This window comes from Lissotriton vulgaris, chromosome 10 (genome assembly GCF_964263255.1).
Source record: "Lissotriton vulgaris chromosome 10, aLisVul1.2, whole genome shotgun sequence".
In the NCBI taxonomy this organism is placed as follows: domain Eukaryota; kingdom Metazoa; phylum Chordata; class Amphibia; order Caudata; family Salamandridae; genus Lissotriton; species Lissotriton vulgaris.
Genome location: NC_141698.1, coordinates 171,067,373 through 171,093,114, shown reverse-complemented (window position 1 = coordinate 171,093,114; position 25,742 = coordinate 171,067,373). Strand labels below are relative to the sequence as shown.

At 48.8% G+C, this 25,742-nt stretch overlaps 1 protein-coding gene across 3 annotated transcripts in view; it reads right to left on the bottom strand.

Annotated features, from left to right (window-relative positions):
• ACSM3 (acyl-CoA synthetase medium chain family member 3) overlaps positions 1-25,742 on the bottom strand; it is a 599,327-nt gene that overhangs the window by 210,525 nt on the left and 363,060 nt on the right. Inside the window, exon 8 of one of the 3 annotated variants that reach the window (XM_086940800.1) lies at positions 1,915-2,038. The exons of the other annotated variants lie outside the window; for them this stretch is intronic. Coding sequence (XP_086796926.1) covers positions 1,915-2,038 — 124 coding nt within the window. The remainder of the gene's footprint in view (positions 1-1,914; positions 2,039-25,742) is intronic. 3 annotated transcript variants of the gene reach the window in all.

Below are 25,742 nucleotides of genomic sequence, written 5' to 3'. Positions count from 1 at the left end.
ATCACCCAAACCCTTGCCTATTACAGCTATCTGAAATTTCGTGTAATAAAATACACTATCTTTAGGCTTTTAAAACAGTGTAATAACAATCCATCCTTAAAAGCCTGTTGTCTTTAGCACATCATTTTTACAATAAGTATGTCAAGGTTACTAGTTTTATTATGTTTCAATCTAAACAGATCAAACTTATGAAATCTAGCATGACTTTTTCAAATAAAGCGAAAAGGTCTATACCCTTTACTATTGGCTTTACAACTGAACCATTCCTGTTCCCATTCAGATGGACATTGCTCAGCTCACCTCAACGTAATTATATATGTCTGTACTGACAGCTATAAGCAGGAGCAGTGGTGGAGGTTCTGCTGTACCTATCACCACCAAAGTAAGCTCTCATATTGTGAAGACCGCTACTTTGGAGAAGACGTTAACTCAAAAAGTTGTGGATTTCCACCCCCATTCTAGCACAGCACCAAGATCGCACCAAGATCTGCCTCATTGATGGGTGGAAATTCTACCAGCAAAACCCTAAATGATGCTGTTAAGTGTCCTCTTGTGATTTCAGTACAGCTTTATTCCAGAGTAAGGCCAGTGTGCAAGTGCATGCAATTCTACAGAAGTAGGGAAAGGGCTGGCTGGAGATTTTACCTACAGACCTAGTGCGGGATTACGATCTGTAAAATACTGGAAAAGCATAATTTTTCTAAGCAAGTTCTAGTTTTGGAGGCAAATCCATTAGGGAGGTACTTCCACCTTGGAATCCCCACCACAATTAGAACTTCCTCAAGAAATCAGGTAATGTTCTGTCATCAAGCACGTCTTGAAACAAGCCCTGAAAGTACACTGGTCCCTCCATTATTTTCACAGTTTCTTCTTTTGCTGTGTCTCTCAATGTGCTTCCAGCTGAGGGCAATGTTTTATTTGTGAAGTTAGCCACACCACTGACACTATAGATAATCATCAGGAGCAGAATGTGTTTATGCATGATCATGTACCTACAGTGATCTTAAATCTCCCCACTGTGTTTAAAAACCTTCGACGTTGGTTGACGTGCTTCATTCTGGATAAACATTAAAGAGATTGTTCTTTTACTGTATTTACCAAAGTACATTTGTTACAGTCAGCGGCAGCCAGGATATACGGATTGGAGGTAGGGGGGCAGGAGCGGGGGGGGGGGATGAGGACACGGAGAAAGCAGGCAGCAAAAAAAAAAAACTACCTTCTCGCCACGTCTATCCTTCATAGTCCTCCCTCGCTGACCTGAACAACAGGAAGCATACCCAAACTCCCAGTTAGCCAATCAGAATGCTGTTTTAGCAGCGTTGTGATTGGTCTGAGCACCGTTTTTCAGGCACTCAGAAGCGGACTGGGAGCCTAGGCATGTTCCCCATGCAGGCTGTAATGCAGTCTGCATGAAGAACATGCAAAGTGCGCAAGAATGTTTTGAGCGGCCCGAGAGGGCCGGCCAAGCAGTCATTGCGCACTTAGGAGGGTGCTACCACTCCTCCCCTGCCTCTGCCCCCTCACGCAAAGCTGCAGAAAATAGTAGGAGAAAATAAAAGGATAATAATGCAAGTTAAATATAATTTTATTTTCTCTTTATTTCACTGCTAAAAAGCAGTGTGGCGATGCTCCTCCGCCTTAGTGGAGGAGTCACCACTGGTTACAGTGGCTCTATCTCACCCCTGTCAGTGTCTTTTCAGCAAATGTCATATTCTCATTGGCCTGGTTGGTAAATGCTTTTTAGAATCCTTGAAAGGAGTTAAAGTTGTAAATAGGAATTTATCTACGTTCACTGTTACAAGAAAGATATAGGATCATTCATTGCTTCAATGCAGCGTTGTAGTGCATTGTCTGTGGCTGCTTTTAATACTATAAACTTGTCAAGTCCCAAAATAGACAAACAACAAAACATACTGTCTCTGACTGCCCGTAGCCTTCATAAATGTCCAGCCCAGTATGAGTCTTCCACTCTTCCATCACTTGAGGGTTGATGGGCTCGCCTGCACTCACACAGTGTTTTAAACTCTTGAACTGGTATCTGAATAAGAATTTGAAAATAAGGCAATCTTAGGTGTGAGTGATAAGACCACTTTTTCAGAGTTCCTTGTTACAAGTTTTGTATAACCAAATTATATATATATATATATATATATATATATATATATATATATATATATATATATATATTATGCATGTATTGCTGTGCACTACAAGAATTTGAAACCCATTTAGTTAAGTGAGCACCTAGACAACCTCACACCAAGGGGGAATACGTGCTATGTCATGTGATCTTCTAAGTTCTTTGTTATTGACAGTAGTAACTACAATACTTTTTTGAAGCTCTGCAAAGCGTATAATATATATTTTTTTTATTTAATGCAAAACACAAGGAGAGAAGATATAAGCAACATCTCAGTGTAAAGTGGAACTCAATCCATGGTGGTTTACTTTGGACACATGTACTTTCCTAACTTGAGATATTTTGTGTACATTTGACTAAACCTATGGATATGTAATCTGGATTTTATCAATGTTCTTAAAAAGTGTAGGTAAATGCAGGAAATCAATTTTAATGTGATGATTTTTAAGTTTATAGTAAGTAAATCATGTAATTAGGGGTGCATCAAAATTAATTGTTATAGACATTATTAGAATTGTAACTCGATTTAATGAATTGCTGTGCTTTCATGATTTTTCTGATGGAAATCGATTAAAGCTTTGTTTGATTTGATTTGACTAAACGTAGTTAGAAGACGTTACACTTACCCTATTTAAAAACTTAATGACAATGGTCAAGACCAGTGGAATTATGCAATTCTGTGGCTTCTGCTTTCATTGCTAAATAAAAGAGGTACCACAACTGCCACAAAATGTGCCAATTCATTTGAAAGTTGCATCAACAAATGTTGTTTCTAGCCTTTGCTTGATGCATAATCTAGATAAACTCACAACATAATTTCTGTACGGATCTATATTTGTAAATATTTGTAAATACACATATGGCGCACACTTGCGATAGCCAGTGTACTGGTATGGTTAGATTTCATTTTCCATTGAAAGAGAAATTGACAAATCTGAACAAAACATTCAAATCACGATTTATTATTAGCTGCAACTGGGCATGTCAAACTGTGTGCAAGTTCACCAGGGAGGCTGTGGCACAAATCACCAATGTATTGTGGGGTCACGAGCGGTGCATGGCAGGGGCAAGAGTTATAGTTTGCATAGCTAACCATAATTGGTCAATTTCAGAAGTAATTAGGTTTTGTTTTGTAACCATAACTTCACTTTTAACAGGGAATTTATTTTAAACAGGTTTTATGAGAAAAACATTAACTTACCCTTATAGTGTTTTAAGTGATTTTTCTTTCTGACTACCAAGGTTTTATTTTTCACTATTTCAAACATTCTGTGCATAGCCTTTTGCAGTATGCAGCTGGGTTGTCACAGGGCCTGAGAATCCTGTGCGGCAAAACCATAGCTCTATGAATAGTTTGGTTCAATTGAGGCATAATGTTTTATGTGATACAACTCAGTGAATGTAGGTTTGATGGTAGACATTTACCATCTGCACATTTTTCGTTCTTGCTCCCATTAGGAGCAAGAGCTCCAAATGTTTCTTCCTGTCTGCCATTACTTCTGTGCAGTGGAACAGGTGCAAGACCTTTAAACCAAGTCCATTAATCAACAACATTGCTTCGTCTGGATAGATATTGGTTTTGGCAAAGGCATGGGAGAATTTCACCTGAATCAAATGATCTTAACATCCTTCTTTGCTCCTCCTCTTGCTGCCAAAGGACAGACTTGACTCTAAATGGGCGCCGAGGCGTTCTGTTGATCACTATAGGAAAGATTCCTTTTCTGCATTATCAATCTGGATTTTTCGCTTTTATGCTTAACCCAATTTTTGCTGGCTGTTGACCTCTGTGCACTTTGCCTCTGCTAACAAATAGTAAAGTGCCAATGCTCTCCCTTTTAACATGATTGAATTGACATAACACTAATTGGCATATTTATCATACCTAGAAGTCCCAGCATATGCTGCAAAGTATGGACTGGACTTAGTCTCCTTTGTACCCAGGACAAAGCAGCACACTCCAAGGGCCATAAGTCTGACCTGCTGTTCAAACTATAGTGATTCAACAAGCTACAAAAGGGCTCCTACTCTCAGCTTTCCTGCTAAAAACCAGTGGCTTCCCCAGGACCTCGTCCGACAGCCATCCGGCCTTGTGGAACTATTTTTGGCTACATCTTGCTGCTTTGCCTCACTGAAGATTTTTGACTTCTGTTTTTGAGACTAAGGGCCTGATTTACTTCTTGGCCGGCAGACCCTTTCCCCGTTGGGGGAGATGAAGTAAATGACTTCTACCAATGCGAGGGGAGCACTTAGCAGTTGTTGTCATTGCCCCTTACCCAGGGATATCCTTGCTGTGACGGGCAGTGAAAGTTGACCTCTAATTACCGCACATCTAAATGAGGTGGGCGGAATTAGAGGTCTGCCCCCAACGGCCCTTACTCTATCAGAGGAGTTTAATCAAGGCAGAGACGGAGTAGTCTTCGTCATGAATAAACATATTTAACCATATAGGTTTTAAGGGTGTACCACATTTTTGGTGGTACAAATACTGCATTGCTGATGCGATGGAGTAGCTATACCGACCAATTTACATTAGACCCTAAGTCCCAAGGTGAAACTCCTAACCTGGCCGAACCTGGTTTCTGTATCTGACGTGCGATCATGGTCGGCCTCAAATCGCACCTCGTCCCGGTATACCTGGGCCAATGGATCGCAGGTGGCACTTAAGGCTTTTGGTGCTATTTTCATATCTCTGGTTCCCCATATTGGGTTTTTGTTGTTTTGGTTGCGTTTATTTATTTAAATGTACTCTTTTTTGGGTTGGGATTTTTCTTTTGTTGTATTTTGACTTTATCAATGATATGGTATTGCATACATACTTTGCACATTGCCTCTAGGTCAAGCCCGTCTGCTCTGCTTCATATCTACAGTGCAAGAGAGCTCAGGTTAATTTAGTGACTTTATTGGTTCACGTATGTGTTAGCTACTTAAGGTGGGTTATCACCCCCTTAACTAATAAACCAAAATCTTACAATCACTACAATAACACAGGTTTCTCTGGCACAAAGTAAACCACATTCATGACTGAGGAAAACATTTTCAAGTGGATTCTAATGTAAACAAGCATTTGCAATGCAATAGGTCTCGCATTTACGCAAGTTTGAGCTATTGGCATTGTAAATGACAATTACAAAAAACAATTTGATGGACAGAATGTAGATCAATGTCTTACATTCACCCCAGTACAAGGATCTGGGCCTAAATCCATCGTTTTTTGCACTCCACACCACCCTGGGTCAGATAATGGCTTTATGCAAATCAGCTCTGACCCTGTGCCCCATGGGAACAGTCCAGTCCGAACTACAATAGCCATATCTTTCCCAGACCGGAATCAAGCATCCGAGGACCGGACCGGTTTCGAGGTAACACCTCTCATCAGCCCGGCTAGCTTGACTCCAGTGGTGTGGAGGCTCTGGGACCCACGTCTGAGCTACCCCAGTACACTCAGGGAGAAAATTACAAAAAACAATTTGATGGACAGAATGTAGATCAATGTCTTACATTCACCCCAGTACAAGGATCTGGGCCTAAATCCATCGTTTTTTGCACTCCACACCACCCTGGGTCAGATAATGGCTTTATGCAAATCAGCTCTGACCCTGTGCCCCATGGGAACAGTCCAGTCCGAACTACAATAGCCATATCTTTCCCAGACCGGAATCAAGCATCCGAGGACCGGACCGGTTTCGAGGTAACACCTCTCATCAGCCCGGCTAGCTTGACTCCAGTGGTGTGGAGGCTCTGGGACCCACGTCTGAGCTACCCCAGTACACTCAGGGAGAAAATTACAAAAAACAATTTGATGGACAGAATGTAGATCAATGTCTTACATTCACCCCAGTACAAGGATCTGGGCCTAAATCCATCGTTTTTTGCACTCCACACCACCCTGGGTCAGATAATGGCTTTATGCAAATCAGCTCTGACCCTGTGCCCCATGGGAACAGTCCAGTCCGAACTACAATAGCCATATCTTTCCCAGACCGGAATCAAGCATCCGAGGACCGGACCGGTTTCGAGGTAACACCTCTCATCAGCCCGGCTAGCTTGACTCCAGTGGTGTGGAGGCTCTGGGACCCACGTCTGAGCTACCCCAGTACACTCAGGGAGAAAATTACAAAAAACAATTTGATGGACAGAATGTAGATCAATGTCTTACATTCACCCCAGTACAAGGATCTGGGCCTAAATCCATCGTTTTTTGCACTCCACACCACCCTGGGTCAGATAATGGCTTTATGCAAATCAGCTCTGACCCTGTGCCCCATGGGAACAGTCCAGTCCGAACTACAATAGCCATATCTTTCCCAGACCGGAATCAAGCATCCGAGGACCGGACCGGTTTCGAGGTAACACCTCTCATCAGCCCGGCTAGCTTGACTCCAGTGGTGTGGAGGCTCTGGGACCCACGTCTGAGCTACCCCAGTACACTCAGGGAGAAAATTACAAAAAACAATTTGATGGACAGAATGTAGATCAATGTCTTACATTCACCCCAGTACAAGGATCTGGGCCTAAATCCATCGTTTTTTGCACTCCACACCACCCTGGGTCAGATAATGGCTTTATGCAAATCAGCTCTGACCCTGTGCCCCATGGGAACAGTCCAGTCCGAACTACAATAGCCATATCTTTCCCAGACCGGAATCAAGCATCCGAGGACCGGACCGGTTTCGAGGTAACACCTCTCATCAGCCCGGCTAGCTTGACTCCAGTGGTGTGGAGGCTCTGGGACCCACGTCTGAGCTACCCCAGTACACTCAGGGAGAAAATTACAAAAAACAATTTGATGGACAGAATGTAGATCAATGTCTTACATTCACCCCAGTACAAGGATCTGGGCCTAAATCCATCGTTTTTTGCACTCCACACCACCCTGGGTCAGATAATGGCTTTATGCAAATCAGCTCTGACCCTGTGCCCCATGGGAACAGTCCAGTCCGAACTACAATAGCCATATCTTTCCCAGACCGGAATCAAGCATCCGAGGACCGGACCGGTTTCGAGGTAACACCTCTCATCAGCCCGGCTAGCTTGACTCCAGTGGTGTGGAGGCTCTGGGACCCACGTCTGAGCTACCCCAGTACACTCAGGGAGAAAATTACAAAAAACAATTTGATGGACAGAATGTAGATCAATGTCTTACATTCACCCCAGTACAAGGATCTGGGCCTAAATCCATCGTTTTTTGCACTCCACACCACCCTGGGTCAGATAATGGCTTTATGCAAATCAGCTCTGACCCTGTGCCCCATGGGAACAGTCCAGTCCGAACTACAATAGCCATATCTTTCCCAGACCGGAATCAAGCATCCGAGGACCGGACCGGTTTCGAGGTAACACCTCTCATCAGCCCGGCTAGCTTGACTCCAGTGGTGTGGAGGCTCTGGGACCCACGTCTGAGCTACCCCAGTACACTCAGGGAGAAAATTACAAAAAACAATTTGATGGACAGAATGTAGATCAATGTCTTACATTCACCCCAGTACAAGGATCTGGGCCTAAATCCATCGTTTTTTGCACTCCACACCACCCTGGGTCAGATAATGGCTTTATGCAAATCAGCTCTGACCCTGTGCCCCATGGGAACAGTCCAGTCCGAACTACAATAGCCATATCTTTCCCAGACCGGAATCAAGCATCCGAGGACCGGACCGGTTTCGAGGTAACACCTCTCATCAGCCCGGCTAGCTTGACTCCAGTGGTGTGGAGGCTCTGGGACCCACGTCTGAGCTACCCCAGTACACTCAGGGAGAAAATTACAAAAAACAATTTGATGGACAGAATGTAGATCAATGTCTTACATTCACCCCAGTACAAGGATCTGGGCCTAAATCCATCGTTTTTTGCACTCCACACCACCCTGGGTCAGATAATGGCTTTATGCAAATCAGCTCTGACCCTGTGCCCCATGGGAACAGTCCAGTCCGAACTACAATAGCCATATCTTTCCCAGACCGGAATCAAGCATCCGAGGACCGGACCGGTTTCGAGGTAACACCTCTCATCAGCCCGGCTAGCTTGACTCCAGTGGTGTGGAGGCTCTGGGACCCACGTCTGAGCTACCCCAGTACACTCAGGGAGAAAATTACAAAAAACAATTTGATGGACAGAATGTAGATCAATGTCTTACATTCACCCCAGTACAAGGATCTGGGCCTAAATCCATCGTTTTTTGCACTCCACACCACCCTGGGTCAGATAATGGCTTTATGCAAATCAGCTCTGACCCTGTGCCCCATGGGAACAGTCCAGTCCGAACTACAATAGCCATATCTTTCCCAGACCGGAATCAAGCATCCGAGGATCGCCATTGTCTAACCCAGGGTGGTGTGGAGTGCAAAAAAACGATGGATTTGGGCCCAGATCTTTTGACTGGGGGAATGTGTGACATTGATCCACATTCGGTCCATCACTTGTTGTTTTTGCAATTGCCGCCCTAAGTGCGCTGGGGATGCCCAGACGTGGGTCCCAGGCACTCCACACCACTTGGAGTCAAGCTAGCCGGGCTGATGAGAGGTGTTACCTCGAAACCGGTCCGGTCCTCGGATGCTTGATTCCGTTCTGGGAAGGACATGGCTTTTGTAGTTCGGACTGGACTGTTCCCATGGGGCAACAGGGTCAGAGCTGATTTGCATATCGCCATTGTCTAACCCAGGGTGGTGTGGAGTGCAAAAAAACGATGGATTTGGGCCCAGATCTTTTGACTGGGGGAATGTGTGACATTGATCCACATTCGGTCCATCACTTGTTGTTTTTGCAATTGCCGCCCTAAGTGCGCTGGGGATGCCCATACGTGGGTCCCAGGCACTCCACACCACTTGGAGTCAAGCTAGCCGGGCTGATGAGAGGTGTTACCTCGAAACCGGTCCGGTCCTCGGATGCTTGATTCCGTTCTGGGAAGGACATGGCTTTTGTAGTTCGGACTGGACTGTTCCCATGGGGCAACAGGGTCAGAGCTGATTTGCATATCGCCATTGTCTAACCCAGGGTGGTGTGGAGTGCAAAAAAACGATGGATTTGGGCCCAGATCTTTTGACTGGGGGAATGTGTGACATTGATCCACATTCGGTCCATCACTTGTTGTTTTTGCAATTGCCGCCCTAAGTGCGCTGGGGATGCCCAGACGTGGGTCCCAGGCACTCCACACCACTTGGAGTCAAGCTAGCCGGGCTGATGAGAGGTGTTACCTCGAAACCGGTCCGGTCCTCGGATGCTTGATTCCGTTCTGGGAAGGACATGGCTTTTGTAGTTCGGACTGGACTGTTCCCATGGGGCAACAGGGTCAGAGCTGATTTGCATATCGCCATTGTCTAACCCAGGGTGGTGTGGAGTGCAAAAAAACGATGGATTTGGGCCCAGATCTTTTGACTGGGGGAATGTGTGACATTGATCCACATTCGGTCCATCACTTGTTGTTTTTGCAATTGCTGCCCTAAGTGCGCTGGGGATGCCCAGACGTGGGTCCCAGGCACTCCACACCACTTGGAGTCAAGCTAGCCGGGCTGATGAGAGGTGTTACCTCGAAACCGGTCCGGTCCTCGGATGCTTGATTCCGTTCTGGGAAGGACATGGCTTTTGTAGTTCGGACTGGACTGTTCCCATGGGGCAACAGGGTCAGAGCTGATTTGCATATCGCCATTGTCTAACCCAGGGTGGTGTGGAGTGCAAAAAAACGATGGATTTGGGCCCAGATCTTTTGACTGGGGGAATGTGTGACATTGATCCACATTCGGTCCATCACTTGTTGTTTTTGCAATTGCCGCCCTAAGTGCGCTGGGGATGCCCAGACGTGGGTCCCAGGCACTCCACACCACTTGGAGTCAAGCTAGCCGGGCTGATGAGAGGTGTTACCTCGAAACCGGTCCGGTCCTCGGATGCTTGATTCCGTTCTGGGAAGGACATGGCTTTTGTAGTTCGGACTGGACTGTTCCCATGGGGCAACAGGGTCAGAGCTGATTTGCATATCGCCATTGTCTAACCCAGGGTGGTGTGGAGTGCAAAAAAACGATGGATTTGGGCCCAGATCTTTTGACTGGGGGAATGTGTGACATTGATCCACATTCGGTCCATCACTTGTTGTTTTTGCAATTGCCGCCCTAAGTGCGCTGGGGATGCCCAGACGTGGGTCCCAGGCACTCCACACCACTTGGAGTCAAGCTAGCCGGGCTGATGAGAGGTGTTACCTCGAAACCGGTCCGGTCCTCGGATGCTTGATTCCGTTCTGGGAAGGACATGGCTTTTGTAGTTCGGACTGGACTGTTCCCATGGGGCAACAGGGTCAGAGCTGATTTGCATATCGCCATTGTCTAACCCAGGGTGGTGTGGAGTGCAAAAAAACGATGGATTTGGGCCCAGATCTTTTGACTGGGGGAATGTGTGACATTGATCCACATTCGGTCCATCACTTGTTGTTTTTGCAATTGCCGCCCTAAGTGCGCTGGGGATGCCCAGACGTGGGTCCCAGGCACTCCACACCACTTGGAGTCAAGCTAGCCGGGCTGATGAGAGGTGTTACCTCGAAACCGGTCCGGTCCTCGGATGCTTGATTCCGTTCTGGGAAGGACATGGCTTTTGTAGTTCGGACTGGACTGTTCCCATGGGGCAACAGGGTCAGAGCTGATTTGCATATCGCCATTGTCTAACCCAGGGTGGTGTGGAGTGCAAAAAAACGATGGATTTGGGCCCAGATCTTTTGACTGGGGGAATGTGTGACATTGATCCACATTCGGTCCATCACTTGTTGTTTTTGCAATTGCCGCCCTAAGTGCGCTGGGGATGCCCAGACGTGGGTCCCAGGCACTCCACACCACTTGGAGTCAAGCTAGCCGGGCTGATGAGAGGTGTTACCTCGAAACCGGTCCGGTCCTCGGATGCTTGATTCCGTTCTGGGAAGGACATGGCTTTTGTAGTTCGGACTGGACTGTTCCCATGGGGCAACAGGGTCAGAGCTGATTTGCATATCGCCATTGTCTAACCCAGGGTGGTGTGGAGTGCAAAAAAACGATGGATTTGGGCCCAGATCTTTTGACTGGGGGAATGTGTGACATTGATCCACATTCGGTCCATCACTTGTTGTTTTTGCAATTGCCGCCCTAAGTGCGCTGGGGATGCCCAGACGTGGGTCCCAGGCACTCCACACCACTTGGAGTCAAGCTAGCCGGGCTGATGAGAGGTGTTACCTCGAAACCGGTCCGGTCCTCGGATGCTTGATTCCGTTCTGGGAAGGACATGGCTTTTGTAGTTCGGACTGGACTGTTCCCATGGGGCAACAGGGTCAGAGCTGATTTGCATATCGCCATTGTCTAACCCAGGGTGGTGTGGAGTGCAAAAAAACGATGGATTTGGGCCCAGATCTTTTGACTGGGGGAATGTGTGACATTGATCCACATTCGGTCCATCACTTGTTGTTTTTGCAATTGCCGCCCTAAGTGCGCTGGGGATGCCCAGACGTGGGTCCCAGGCACTCCACACCACTTGGAGTCAAGCTAGCCGGGCTGATGAGAGGTGTTACCTCGAAACCGGTCCGGTCCTCGGATGCTTGATTCCGTTCTGGGAAGGACATGGCTTTTGTAGTTCGGACTGGACTGTTCCCATGGGGCAACAGGGTCAGAGCTGATTTGCATATCGCCATTGTCTAACCCAGGGTGGTGTGGAGTGCAAAAAAACGATGGATTTGGGCCCAGATCTTTTGACTGGGGGAATGTGTGACATTGATCCACATTCGGTCCATCACTTGTTGTTTTTGCAATTGTAAATGACAATGCCTTTCATCTATGCTTTGGTTTTTAAAACATAAATAAAAGGCATTGTCATTTACAATGCCAATAGCTTAAACTTGCGTAAATGCGAGACCTATTGCATTGCAAATGCTTGTTCTATCTCTGGACCAATTAAAAGATTAGAATGTCAATTAGAAAATGTGCATGTCTACACCTTGTGTATTCTGTTAGAAATGGCATAACATTCGTATGTCTAAAACTGCAAAGTGCAACAATCCTGCCCAATTTCCCTGGGGAATGAGGACACAATAGAGAGAATTAAGACAAATCAGGAACCAGTTCCACAGATAAGAGGGGATGAAACGGGATCAGATTACCGTACATTAAAGGCCACAGTGAGGGGGCGTGGCTTGGGCGCCGATGGTCGCCTGAGAGCTCGGCTCCGGGACTGAGCCCGTGATTATCCTGTAAATCGGAGGCTGCGGGGCACCCCAACCCCCGCATTCTGTTGATCGGCCCGACGGGGACCTGCCGGGGCCCTTGGCGCAGTCCGAACGTGTGATGACCCGGCGGAAAATCGAAGCTGGTGGAACTGCGGAGTGCGACCCAACATGGCGCCCGGACTTCATTGTCCCCTTGGCCGGGTCCATTAGACTGGAGGAGCATCACTGGCAGCGGCGCACCCTCTGCTCTACCGTCTCCCGGTGATATGAGGGTCTGGATATCGGTCTGATTGGACTCTTTAAATGGGGATCGCACCCAGATGGGCAGATGCCCTCGCTATAGTGGATCTCGGCACGCGGACGCCTGGAGGCCCCGACGGTAGCCCCGCTCCCTGCGCCGCACTTGGCTGCTTTTTCCTGGCCGACCCACTTCCATGGGAGGCGCATCCCTTTGGCGCCACAAATCATCCGGCGGAGTTGGTGACCCTCATTCCGGGACTTTATCAGCCACACGGGCCTGCCCGACCTGGCGCCGATTGTCTCCGCCTCCTCCTCGGTGCCCTCAGACAACGTGGTGGTGGCGCGAGCCGAAGCTGAGACTCGACCCGAGGACCAGCAACCGGGAGAGTCATAGCCGGCGCCCGCACTCGGTGGCGCCTGCTCCTGGATCCACATTGTGTGCTCCCGGCGACATGGGGAAACCTAGGGGAGCCAAGGGGACTACCCCAGCCGCCTCAGACTCGGAGTGCCAGGACAAAGAGGAACGTGTGGACCCGGAGAGGTCTGGTGGCGCACCAATGCAGCAGCAATTTGACCGCGTCTTGGAGGCGATTGCGACCACGCGCTCGGCCCTCCAGCAGGACATTGCCCAGGTGGCGACGAGCCTAGGCCTCCTTAGAGCGGATCACGGCAAACTTTCGGACAGGGTCAAGGAAGTGGAGAGCTCGGTGAAAACTTTGGAGCCGGCGCAGCGAACCTTGGCCGCGACTATGAAGGATGCCCTGTCCCGGATTACTGCCCTGGAGCAGCGAGCGGAGGATGCGGAAGGCCGTAACAGGCGAAATAACATTCGTGTGGTGGGCCTGCCGGAGAAGATTGAGGATGGCGACATGGTGGCATACTTGGAAGCCTGGCTCCGAGACACGGTGGCCCCGGAGGGTCTATCCTCCTTCTACACCCTGGAGCGAGCTCATAGAGTCCCAGCGAGGCCACCACAACAGGGACGTGCCCCGCGACCGGTGGTGGCACGGTTATTGCACTTTCGAGACAGAGACCTCATCCTCAGTGCCGCCAGACATAATGGTCCATTCAAAGTGGCGAACAGCCAGGTGAACATCTTCCCGGATTACACCTATGAAACCCAACGCAGACGGTTTTCCTTCTTGGCGGTCAAGCGCGAGCTCCGGAGCGAGGGCATCCAATACTCGCTCCTATTCCCTGCAAGGCTCCGCATAATTGTCGATGACAAGACTCAATTCTTTGATACCCCGGAGGATGTCTGTAACTGGCTTGAACTCTATAGAGCAGGGAAAGATGGCTTCGGCTCCTCATCTCAGCTGGCGGCGGAGCCGGAGCAGAGACGGCGGTCTAAAAGGATTCGGAGTCGCCGTGGCCGCTCAGGCGGGCCCTCAACTGCGGAGACATCGACGGAGCGGAAGGGAGTGCTGGAGGTGTTATCTGCGCTATCTGGCTCACGGGACGGTGCCATTGCAGAGGAAGCGGACCCTGGTGACGAGGGGGTACCGACGGACTCCGAGGAATCGGTGACTGATAGCGTCCACACGCCGGTGATCACACCGAAATCGGTGGAGGACCTTCTGGATAGACAGGGTTAACGGGGTGAGCTACTTCAGTTTGGGTGGGGGCCCGACACGGGGGTGGCGGGTGCCGACAATTGATGCTGACTCCCGGGGAGGGGGGGGTGGGGTGCCTTGCTTTTGCCCCGAGGGTTTTGAGCACTGTTTTGGGCTTGCCATAGTCCTGGTGGCCTGGGCATCGAGGGCCCACTGCCAACGCCCGGCCCGCACCTGGCCCTTAAGGCCTTCCTACGGTGGCGACCGCAGGATTAGTCGGGGACAGTAGGATTTTGGTGGGTATGGTTTGGATGGGAACTAGATGGTGCTATTTGGGTCCTGTTCTGGGGAGGGTGGATGGGGGTTTGGTTCGAACTGGGGTTGTTAAGTTTTGGTTGGGGAAAATGGCCGCCATCAGTGCTGGGTTGATTGATGCTCTTTCTTTGTTGGGACCCAGATGGGGAGACTTTGCGCGAACGATATGGGACAATGGCTGATGTTGCTAATCTGAAATGCATTACTTGGAACGTTCGGGGGCTTCACACCATGTCTAGGCGTCACAAAGTCCACGCTTATTTAGTGCTTAGGGGGGTACAAATGGCGCTGCTACAGGAGACCCATCTGAACAAGGCGGAAGGGGTGGCGCTACAGCGTAGGTGGAGGGGGCAGGTCTTTTGCACTTCGTACTCCGCGTATGCCAGAGGGGCGCTGATTTGGGTTAGAGCTGGGGTTCCCTTCCAGGTCACGAAAACAGTGATAGATCCAGAGGGGCGTTATGTGGCCATCTCGGGCACTTTGGGAGGGAGGGACCTAAACGTTTGCTGTGTGTACGCTCCCAATATAGACCAGACTGCCTTCCTTTCCAGGTTATCGGGCTCCTTGGCCCACTTCTTCTCCGGGCCCCTCCTGCTCGGTGGAGATTTCAACTCAGTAGTGGATGTGGACACTGACCGCTCGCATCCGCCCCTCCCTGATTCTCCGGTTCGCCGCGTGGCTAAGGGCCATAGGGACTGGCAGACACACTGGGGTCTAACGGATATTTGGAGGGCGCAACACCCCACAACTAGGGACTATTCCTATTTCTCGGGCCTCCATGAGTTATCCGTCCAGTCTAACGTGCTTCTTGGCTCGCCTGAACTGGTTTCGGCAGCGGCCCGGTCTGAATATTTGGCCAGGACCATATCAGATCATAACCCCCTCCTGCTGGACCTTCGTTGGTTTCCCGGGGTGCCTGCAGTGCCCACCTGGAAGTTACGGCCCGAGATCCTCGAGGACAGTGTTTTCAAAGCGGACCTAGGCGATAAGATCTCGGAGTACTTTGCGTCCAACGGAGGCACCGCGAGCTCGAGAGCGCTAGAGTGGGACGCTTTTAAGGTGGTGGTGAGGGGATACTGTATTTCTAAAAAGGTCGGCATGAGACGAATTATCCTTGCCGACCTAGATACAGCGGACCGGAAACTCCGCGAGTTGGAACTCCGCCGCCCCGGGCGCCCTGAATTACAGGAACGCACAGCGGAGGCGAGGGAGGCTGTAGCGGCGGAGGTTGAACGGCTGCGCTGTTTTGACTACAAGGCCTATACGGTTAGGTCCCTCGCAGAGGGGGATAGGTCGAGCGCGTTGCTGGCATGGCTAGCCAACCCTACGCGCCAGACCTCATTGACGACGTCCATGCGCATGGCAGACGGGACTGCGGTGCACACTCAACCTGAGATTCTGAGCTGCTACCTGCACTATTACGAAAGTTTGTACCGCAGCCGCTCTGTCCGAGACCCTGACCTGCTGGATAATTATCTACGGCCTCTGGAGCTCCAAACAGTGGAGCAGGACGTGGCGAAAGCCCTGGGGTCCGACATAGAACTGGGAGAGATCCGCAGCGCCATTAAAAAGATGGCGAGAAATAAGACCCCGGGCCTGGACGGCCTTCCTGTAGAGTTTTATGCGGCTTATGCTGATCTCCTAGCCCCAAGGTTATTAATAGTATACAGAGAGGCGAAGAGGCTTGGGCGGCTCCCAGGCTCGATGTGTGAGGCCTTAGTGGTTCCCCTCCTCAAGCCCGGAAGGGACTCATCCGATCCGGGGTCTTACCGTCCCTTATCAATGTTGACGGTTGACTATAAAATACTGAGCAGCATTTTGGCTTCGAGGTTGCTGGGGCACATGAGCTCTCTGGTACATGAGGACCAAGCTGGATTCATCCCCAGGCGTAACACGACCATGAACATTCGCAGATTGTTCCGCTTGCTGGGAGAACCGCTCGTGGACGCCCCGTGCCCGGTAGTCTTATCGGTAGACTTAGAGAAGGCTTTTGACAGCCTGGAATGGGACTACCTTTGCACCGTGTTACGGAGGTTCGGCCTCGGGGAGGGCTTCATCAGATGGACCACGGTCCTATATGCCTCTGCATCGGCCAGGGTTCGGGCGGGCCCGCTAATTTCCTCACAATATCCGGTGGAGAGGGGCACGAGGCAGGGATGTTCGTTATCCCCGCTTCTCTTTGCGCTGGCGGTGGAGCCACTCGCGCTGCATCTCCGGTCGGGAACCCATTATACTGGCCTGTGGACTCCTTCGGGCCCACACTACATTTCGCTATATGCAGACGATCTGCTGCTCTTCCTTGAGGACCCGTCTGCTGCCTTGCAGGGAGCTGCGACGGCGCTCACGGCGTTTGGGGAGGTCTCGGGCCTCCGGGTGAATTGGGCTAAGACCTGCCTTTTCCCGGTTCGCAAAGGCACCCCTAGCCCTGCTCTCAGTAGGGAGATTAGATGGGCACCCGACTGCTTTAAGTACCTGGGGGTGTACGTCTATCATGAACCATCTGACCTCCTGGATGGGAACGTTGCCCGCGGCACTCGAGCACTTCGGGGCAGTATGGACTTTTGGGCTACACTACCGCTCTCGGTGGCAGGGCGGATCGCTCTGCTCAAAATGGTGGCGCTTCCCCGGTTGCTGTATTATTTCCGGACGCTACCGATCTGGGTCCCACCGGCCACGTTTCGACTATTACGATCAATGGTAGTCGGATTCCTCTGGGGCTCGGGCCGCCGAAGGGTGGCCCTCAAGACCCTGATAAGGCCGAAAGCTGAGGGTGGGCTTGCGGTGCCGGACTTTGAAAAGTATTATTTAGCGGCGCAGCTCCAGACCTTCACCCAGGAGATCGCCCGGGAATTCCGGGGCCCAGAAGACAGAAGGGGTACGGGTATGGCCAGACATGTTCTCTCCTTCATAGCGCTGCGACAACGTTTGGCCCTACAGGACTTGTCGCTTGAGGAGAGGACCGTTCGCCTGTGTTGGAACCGAGCTCACGCCCGGGGCCACCTGAGAATACCGTATGCGCCCGAAATACCTTTGGGGATGCTGACGGCTTTGCCCCATGGCGGCGATTGGTCACGGTTGGCGAACTGGGAGGACGCGGGCTTACAGTTGATAGGTGACCTCTACGAGGACGGGGCGCTCTTGCCCTTTCAGGAGCTCATTGATCGCTTCGAGGTTCCTCGCGGCGACTTTCTGTTGCACTCGGCCCTAGTCCGAGCGATCCAGGCGCACTGGAAACGCGGGCAGGAGGAACCCCCTATATCTCCGGTGTGCCAATACGTCATGATGTCTGCGGGCACGGTGAAGGCGGTCACTTGCCTTTACGGCAGACTGATCAATGAGGGGCTGGCTCCCCTCACTACTCTGAGAACCCGTTGGGAGGAGGACATTGGCAAGGAGATCCCGGAGACGACCTGGTCCCAACTGGTGCGGCGAGCCTGGAAGGGCACCCGCCACGCCCGCTTTCAATTGGTCCACTACTACGTGCTCCATAGAGCATATCTGACCCCGGTGAAAATCAAGCGATATTTTGCTACGAGCTCGGCGGACTGCCCCAGATGCCCGGCACAGGAGGCGGACCTTCTCCACATGTTGTGGTCCTGCCCGGGATTGTCCTCCTATTGGGTAGAAGTGGGGAAGACCCTGGAGGAGGTGACAGGGAGATCCTTATCGGTTGACGCGGCAGTGGGACTCCTGCACTGGTTCCCTCATACCCCCAAGAACAAAATTACTAGCAAGTTCATTGACTTGGGGCTTCTCCTTGCTAAACGAGAGGTGACCAGGAACTGGAAGGCACGGGCTGGTCCGACAGGGAGCCGGTGGCACAGCGAACTTTTGAAGTGGGCAGCGGGGGAGAGTACACTGAGATACCAGCTAGCTAGGAGACAGCGTAATGAGAAGGCACAGGAGGCAGCGCTAGAGTGGGAGACGTTAGTGCAGGCCCTCAGGGATTATTGCACCCCCAGCGACTCTGAAAGTGAGGAAGCAGCTCGCCCCAAGTCCCGATAGACGATTGCACTTTTCAGCTCTGTTGCTTTCCCCATGGGTCCTATCGCAGATCCTGCTGCGGTTGTTACCGTGCACTGATGGCGGGGTTGGGTAGGGATTACTTTGGTTCATAGTGTTTTGAGGGTGGGGTTTTCTTTCTGGGTTTTATAGGCTTGTTTGGAAAAGCAGATGACGGACAGTGGATCATCCGGACCAGCTTCGCCTTCCTGCTGAGCCCCCATTGAATTTCGCCGCCCGACCGCAGGGTTGTGGGCTGAATGGCTGTGTACGAGAACTACTGCTGGGGGACGGAGGGTTGCGTTTCATTGATTTTGCTTGTTCTATAATGCTGGTCGATTATGTAACGATTTACTGATTCCTGCAATAAAAATATATTTAAAAAAAAAAAAAAAATTAAAGGCCACAGTGAAAGATTTAAAGGAAGAGGGTCAGGCAAGTTGTGGGAGTTACCACTGAGATGAGAGATTAACATATCTTCCCCATGTTGTTGGTGCATTTAAGTGGACCTGGAAGGGCCCCTGGCAATATTTAAATAGCAATGTGCAGGCGGGTGGGTGGCTGAGATGTGAGGATAGTAGGGCTGGGGTGTGGGTTCTGGCCTGGCTCGTTGGTGGTTTGAATGCTGCCATTTGGGAGTATGGTGCGGGGCTCCAAGGGGGCAGACAGGATTGCAGGAGACCTGTGTCGGTAGGGGGCATGGTGGGGGGGGGTCCATGACATGAGTTGGGGTGATTGTCATGTAATGAGTCTGACCTCTTGGACTCTTCCACGGACACTATTCTGACTCCTTCTTCGTCCGGCTGCACACCCAACGATTTACCTTCAGTGCTGATGGGGCCAAAAATGCTCCAATAGTGTGAATACATATTTGTCAAGCAATGATGAAGGGGTGGCTTAAATCACAGAAGCTAAACGTCGGTGCTTTGCATAGTTTGCCACCCGATTTGTAATTGACATTTCTGTCATTGCATCAAGATAAATGATGTTACAAGGAACCTCATACTTACAACGGGTTAGGTCTATTGGCTTTGTCAATGGTTGCTAATGGCATAAGAGATAGGAGCAGCAACTATAGCTTGGACATAAAGTAGAGGTGCTACAGAGGGTTCAGCGAGCAAGGTGAGCGGGTGGAGTGTAGGGAGTTTGTGCGCGAAGTGTGAGCCCCACCCTGTTCAATCTACGTTCAGCCGCTGGCTGCGGTCGCCAAAGCGTGGGACCTTAACATCGTGTCGTACGCTGACGATACGCAGCTAGTGGTCGCCCTCTCGGAAGGTACCATCATGGATCATGTAAGGTTCAAAGCAGGTCTGGTCGCTGTAGCAGAGTGGATGACAGCTAACTGTCTACAACTTAACGCCGCTAAGACAGAGGTGCTATTGGTCGGCAGAAATACTGAGTTATGGGGAGACCACTGGTGGCCATCTACTTTGGGGAAAGTTCCTACACCGAAGACAGAAGTGAAAAATCTGTGAGTCTGGTTAGACTCAGTTCTAAGCTTCTGTACCAAAACGAAAAAAGTTGCTGCCACTTGTTTCGGCATACTACGCAGATTGAAACCGGTCTTGAAATTCTTTGATCGTGCTACCAGTCAGCTGATTGTCCAATCTACGGTGCTGTCCAGATTGGACTATGCATGTTCACTGCTTTTAGGTGCTAATAAGGCGGAAATTGCCCGTCTGCAACGCATTCAAAATGCGGCTGCTAGGGCCTTAGTAGGTCTGCCAGGTTTTAGCCCTACCTCTGCTACTATCCGGAAACTTCACTGGCTTCCAGTAGCTCAGTGGATACAGTTTAAGACCTTATGTATATCATTTAAAATCTTAAGACTGTCTACCCCCAAAATGCTGGGGCCACTGCTGGACATGTATGTGCCCACACGGGCTCTACTTTCAGCTGGTCAGAACCTGGTTGAGGTACCCCGGTTCAATCGAAGAAGAGCGGGTGAACGTTCTTTCTGCTTCCTAGCAGCAAAATCATGGAACACTCTACCAGTCCATATTCAGGAAATGGAGGAGCTGTTCCAATTTAGGAAAGCCATCAACACTCATTTATTTCCTTTGAAATAACCTTCTTCGGTTTCTTTTTCTCCCTGAATTCAGTTTTGTTTCTTCTTCAGGATTAGCGCCGGGACGCCCCTTCGCTGGGGCAGCTGTGCGCTTTACAAGACAATATAACATTGCATAACATAATCTCCTCCGCCTCTCATCGTTTTGTGGACTTTGGTTCCGTCGAACACGCATGCACCCACGTCAAACTTTTGGCGCATGCGTATAATCATTATGTAAGGTAGCATGCGCATGTTAATGCGCACTATTTTAAACGAGAACGTAATGAGACTGTAGTTAGGCTGTGCTGCTTCCGGAATAACCGGAAGTTACATGTCGGCAAAAGAGCCAATAATAAGCCCGCTAACAAAAAAAATTAAAAAGTTAACTAATGACAAGCGACGAGAAATTACTAAGTAATAGATGAAGTTTCCCCACGCATATAGATCACTAGATGTCTCGGAGAGACAGCGCATTCGCGCTGCCTAGGTGAGATCTTAAAAGGATGTATCAGGATCTAGTCATAACAGTCAAGTTAGCCTTAAGAACCATGCAACCAGAGAAATAGCAGCCAACAATCTGCACTTCTTGTAAGGTGCCTCTGTACCCAATGTGTAGACAAAATGGGTTTGTCTCTAAGCATTATTCTCTAGCTCAATTCCATAAAATTTATTCAATTTCCACTAATCAAAATATGGTTTTGGACTTCAAATTGGCCTTTGAGTTGACGGCTGTACACCATTAACTTCAGATACGGAATAAGGAAAAATAGTGGTATTTTGTTATTTTGTCATTATCCCCTCTTGTGGCATCTTCAAAAAGATTACATAAGATAAAGTTTACCATTTCGACCTTTTCGAAGAAAGACAACAAGATTTTGTGTCTATGTAATGCAGCAATCTGGAAATATCCAGCAATATTCCGCCACAGCGCTAAGGGGGAGGCGGGGCCGCGCAGCGGTCCCGTGCTCGTGGCGGAACCGCTCCGTCACGGCCCGCAGGTGAGCTGTGCTTGTGACGGAACGGTTCCGTCACGGCCCCGCCCGCTCTTCAGAACGTCAGCGCAGGTGCGGAATTCGCGCCGCGCAGGTGCAGCGAGTGGGCGTTCCGTCACCAGCACAGCCCACCGAGGCTCGTGACGGAACGGTTCCGTCACGAGCATGGGAGGGGTTAAACAGTAATAAAAATATGTAGTGCATTTGGATTTCTGCAGATATCCTTTATATTTGGGATGGCTGGTCACCTCAAAAAAAGTTTTATCATTGGTGTTCCATGGTTTAGATACATGGTGGGAGCTAAAGTGCATGACCTACACAGAATGATGCAAAGTATATTAGGGCATGTAATTACAGTGCTGGTGGATGATATGCTGGAGTTACTAAATGCCTATTTAATAGTTATAGATACTTGGAGCCAGATGTAGTAAGATGCTGGTCGCAAACAGTGGTTGCAAAGGGGGTACAGAGAGCCAGAAAAAAGACGGCTACACATTGAGTGCGCTCCAACAGTCGGAATGTTTATCCACCTGAATTTTCCCCATAGCGTTGCCGCAAGCAACGAGGTGCCTGAGGAGCAGTAATATGAGTCCTACAGAACCACATAAAGCCATGCTTGATACCACAAAACCATTTCCAAAATGTGAAATGGGTTCAGTGCATGTAAACCCTCACTTACGGAAATGGGGGGTTTGCACACCCTAAATCCTTTTGTATATCGTTTCCTTGGTTACCAGTTAAAAAAAAAATCTACATTATTCCAGCATGTTTGCATAGCAGAGAGGAAATAATACTTACATTTAATGCATACATATGTAAAAGCTTACATTTCAGATGCAAATACCTGCTAGACTTATGGCTCAGCTGCGGGCACACTGGGATATTTAGTCTGGGGTTGTGTTGAGCTGATATTATCAAGTGAAATGTATGACGTTCTAGAGTTGGTGACTGGAAAAAATGTTTTGTATATTCACCACTGCTTGGGATATCGCACACCTTTCCCAGTAACTTTGATTTATCATTTTAGAAAATAAGGCAGCATTTTAGGGTAGTGGCAATATCTAATAAATGTATATAATGGAAATGAACTATTGCACCAAATAAGATATCAAATATAAAGAAATTAGGCATACATTCTGTAAGAAATGGGGTTATTGGTGAGAAGAGTGGTAGCAAAAACCACTTAGGCAAAAACCACAATCTTTGTCATTGTGAACTACAAAAGTCACTAAATTAACTTGTGTTTAACCCTTTGGTAGCTTGGAACAAAAACTGTCAGGCTTAGCTTAGCTGCAATGTGTAAAGTCTTTATGCAGCACACAACCAATAATAAAGTGAAAAAAACAACTCAAGAAAAATTCCAAACCAGTTTAGAACAATAGAGGGAATTTCAATAAATAAAAGGTTATACCACAGCAACAAAAAATCCAATTAGTAAAACTGAGGATATTAAATTTTGAGGTATTAAGTGAAAATAGCACCTAAAGACACGAAGTGCCAGTCGCGGTCATCTGGTTGTGCTAGACACGCGAAAAGTCACAATTTTAGGCCTATCATGATGGAGTGCCGCTCGGATACAGGGTCCAGGTTTGCCCCTTTAAAAAGTTACCTTCTCAAATCCTATACCAAGAGTTCCATTTCCGGCTGCAGAAAGCGGAGCATCGCCGACTGTCGATGTGGTGCACAGAGCAGGTCGGGCGTTGCAGACGGTTGTTGCTGTAGCACAAAGAGCTGGTCGAGTATCGCAGACGGTCATTGTTGTAGCTTCACATTGACTGTCAGGGGCAGCATTCTCCGATGCCAGCAAAGGAACCAGGACCTGGGGGGATCCTCTTGGGGATTAGGACTCACTCCAGCAGAGGCCAGCAAAAGGGCTCAGGCAGGTCCCGTTGCAGGTCCAGGCTAGTCCAGTTGCAGCAGGTTGCTGGGGAGTTGAAGTGAGGCCTCTGAAATTTGTATCTGTAGGTCACAGAGGAGGTCAGACAACTCATCATTCGGAGTCACTCCGGGTAGCCTGGGATAAAGAGAAGCAGATCCAAGCTTCCTTTTTAGACAGCAGTGCAGTCCCCGGCCAGCAGAGCACTACTTCTGAATCTTCCACAGGCCCAGGAGTGTTCTGATGAGTTGCTTTGGTGGTTCAATATTTATACCTTGTGTCAGCCTATGTGTGGGGGGATCACTGTCCTACCCCCGCAATTGGTTATAGAAAGTTCTTCCATTTCCCTTGGTCATGGCTCCAAACTACCTGGGGGTGACAAAAGTCAGATCAGCCTGGTGTCAGGTTCCTATGTGTGTGCTGTAAGCAAGTGAGGCTGGGTACTGCTCTTCCCCAGTCATCCTGTCAGGATGGCCAATCCGGTCTCCTAAGCCCCCTTTGTGTTTCTGTCAGTTAGTTAATACAGAAACCCCAATATCAGAACTCCACTCTTTTAAATATCGATGTGGCTCCACTGGCACAAGTGATAACATCTTTGGTTTCAATGTCATCTCATATGTAGATGATACTCAATTTGTCATCACAACAGGATGTAACCAAGACTCTACTGAAGAAAGATTTTGTGATTGTATGGAAAAGATCACCTCTTGAATGCAGCTCAACTGTCTTCAACTACATACAAACAAAACAGATTATGATAATTGGGAAGGCCCACTCTGTGAAGTCTGAGGACTGCTGGCCCCAGTATTTGGGTCCAGTTCCTACCCCGAAAAAGGTAGTGAGAAACCTGGGAATCATGGTAGATCAAAGCCTCTCCACAAGAGAACATGTGAATGCCGTCTCAGGTTCATGCTTTGGAATTATGCACCTCCTCAGGGGCTACCACACCAGTCAAGAAGATCCTTAGTCCAGGCTCTCCCTGTCACCCGTTTGGACTATGCAATGTACTAATGGTCGCCATGAATGAAGGCCTGTTCTCCAAACTCCAGGTGGTTCAAAAAACTGTGGTCTGTTTAATTTGTCATCTCCTACCTCGATCACCCTCAGGACCCTTTCCCAGGGCTCTTTATTGGCTGCCTAATAAAAAGCACTCCTTGTGTAAACTTATTTGTTTGGTACATAAATCCCTGCATTAAGTGTAGTTGGACGCCCCCACTCAGAGTCTTAAATCCAGTGGCAACCTTCTGTTGCATTCTCGGCGCACCCCCACTACCAGGTGTAGGGGCATTCATTTTCATACACAGCCACCCAGCACTGGAATCAGCTTCCACCACATCTGCGCGCATGCACTAATTTTAAATAATTTAACAAATCTCCCAAAACATGATTTTTTTGTATCTTCAATAGATGCATGTATTTATTTATTTATTTTATTATTCAAGCCCCAGGACCTGTAGAGCCACAATAGCGCCAAGAGACCGTACTCCGGGTGATACGTTGAACTTATCAAGAAACTTTAACATACATGACAATATAGATCAAGGCATTCCCTTGAACAAGTGATGGTGGTGAGGTCGAATCTTGAAGGATATGGCATTTTGAGAGTTTTCGTTAAATTATTCTACGAAGATCTGGGTCTGTTTAGGGAATCTGCAAAGAAGATTATACTTAGGAAGGGTATCATCCATGTAATTCATAGGGTCAAAGGGGCTAAAGGAAAAGTTTCTCTGTCTTGTTAGGCTTATGATTACAAAAGCAATTCAATGTCAGAGTGGTTAGCACCTGTAGTTTTAGCCACCAAACAGACCTGGGCTCTGCATGCGTGTAATTTTATGTAATTTGAACATTAACATTTGGGCAGGTATTTTAAACAAATAAATCATGAAAATACTTGCTATGCTGGGGCCACAAAGGAGTTGAGATCGATTTCCCCCCCCCGATTGCCTTCCACACTCAACCCTCCCACGGTGGCCACAAGTTTAGAATGTCTCTCGTAATTCTAACGAAATCTGCTGAGAAGCCAAATGAGTGACGTTTTACAAGCACTGTCAATCATAATACAGAAGAAAACTTGCAGCTTGTTGGCAGAGTGCAAAGGTCACTTGAACGTTCTCTAAAACATTAAGCACAATCCCTTTAATGTATCACATATTAGGGAATGGGATTCTCAAACTCCAAATGCTGCCTGAGAATGTTCGTGTTTATTCTTAAAACTCCACTTAATTTTTATTTAAGGCTGATCATGTTGCAGCACAGATAATCCTCACAATCATAAGTAGGAAGTTAATTCTGTTAGAGGATGTTCAGCTAAAATAAATCTGCAATACCTCTAGCGTACCATCGATGCAAGAGAACATAGTAAACCCACTTGTCCTTCTGTTATTCTTCTATAAAATGAAATGTTCAATACAC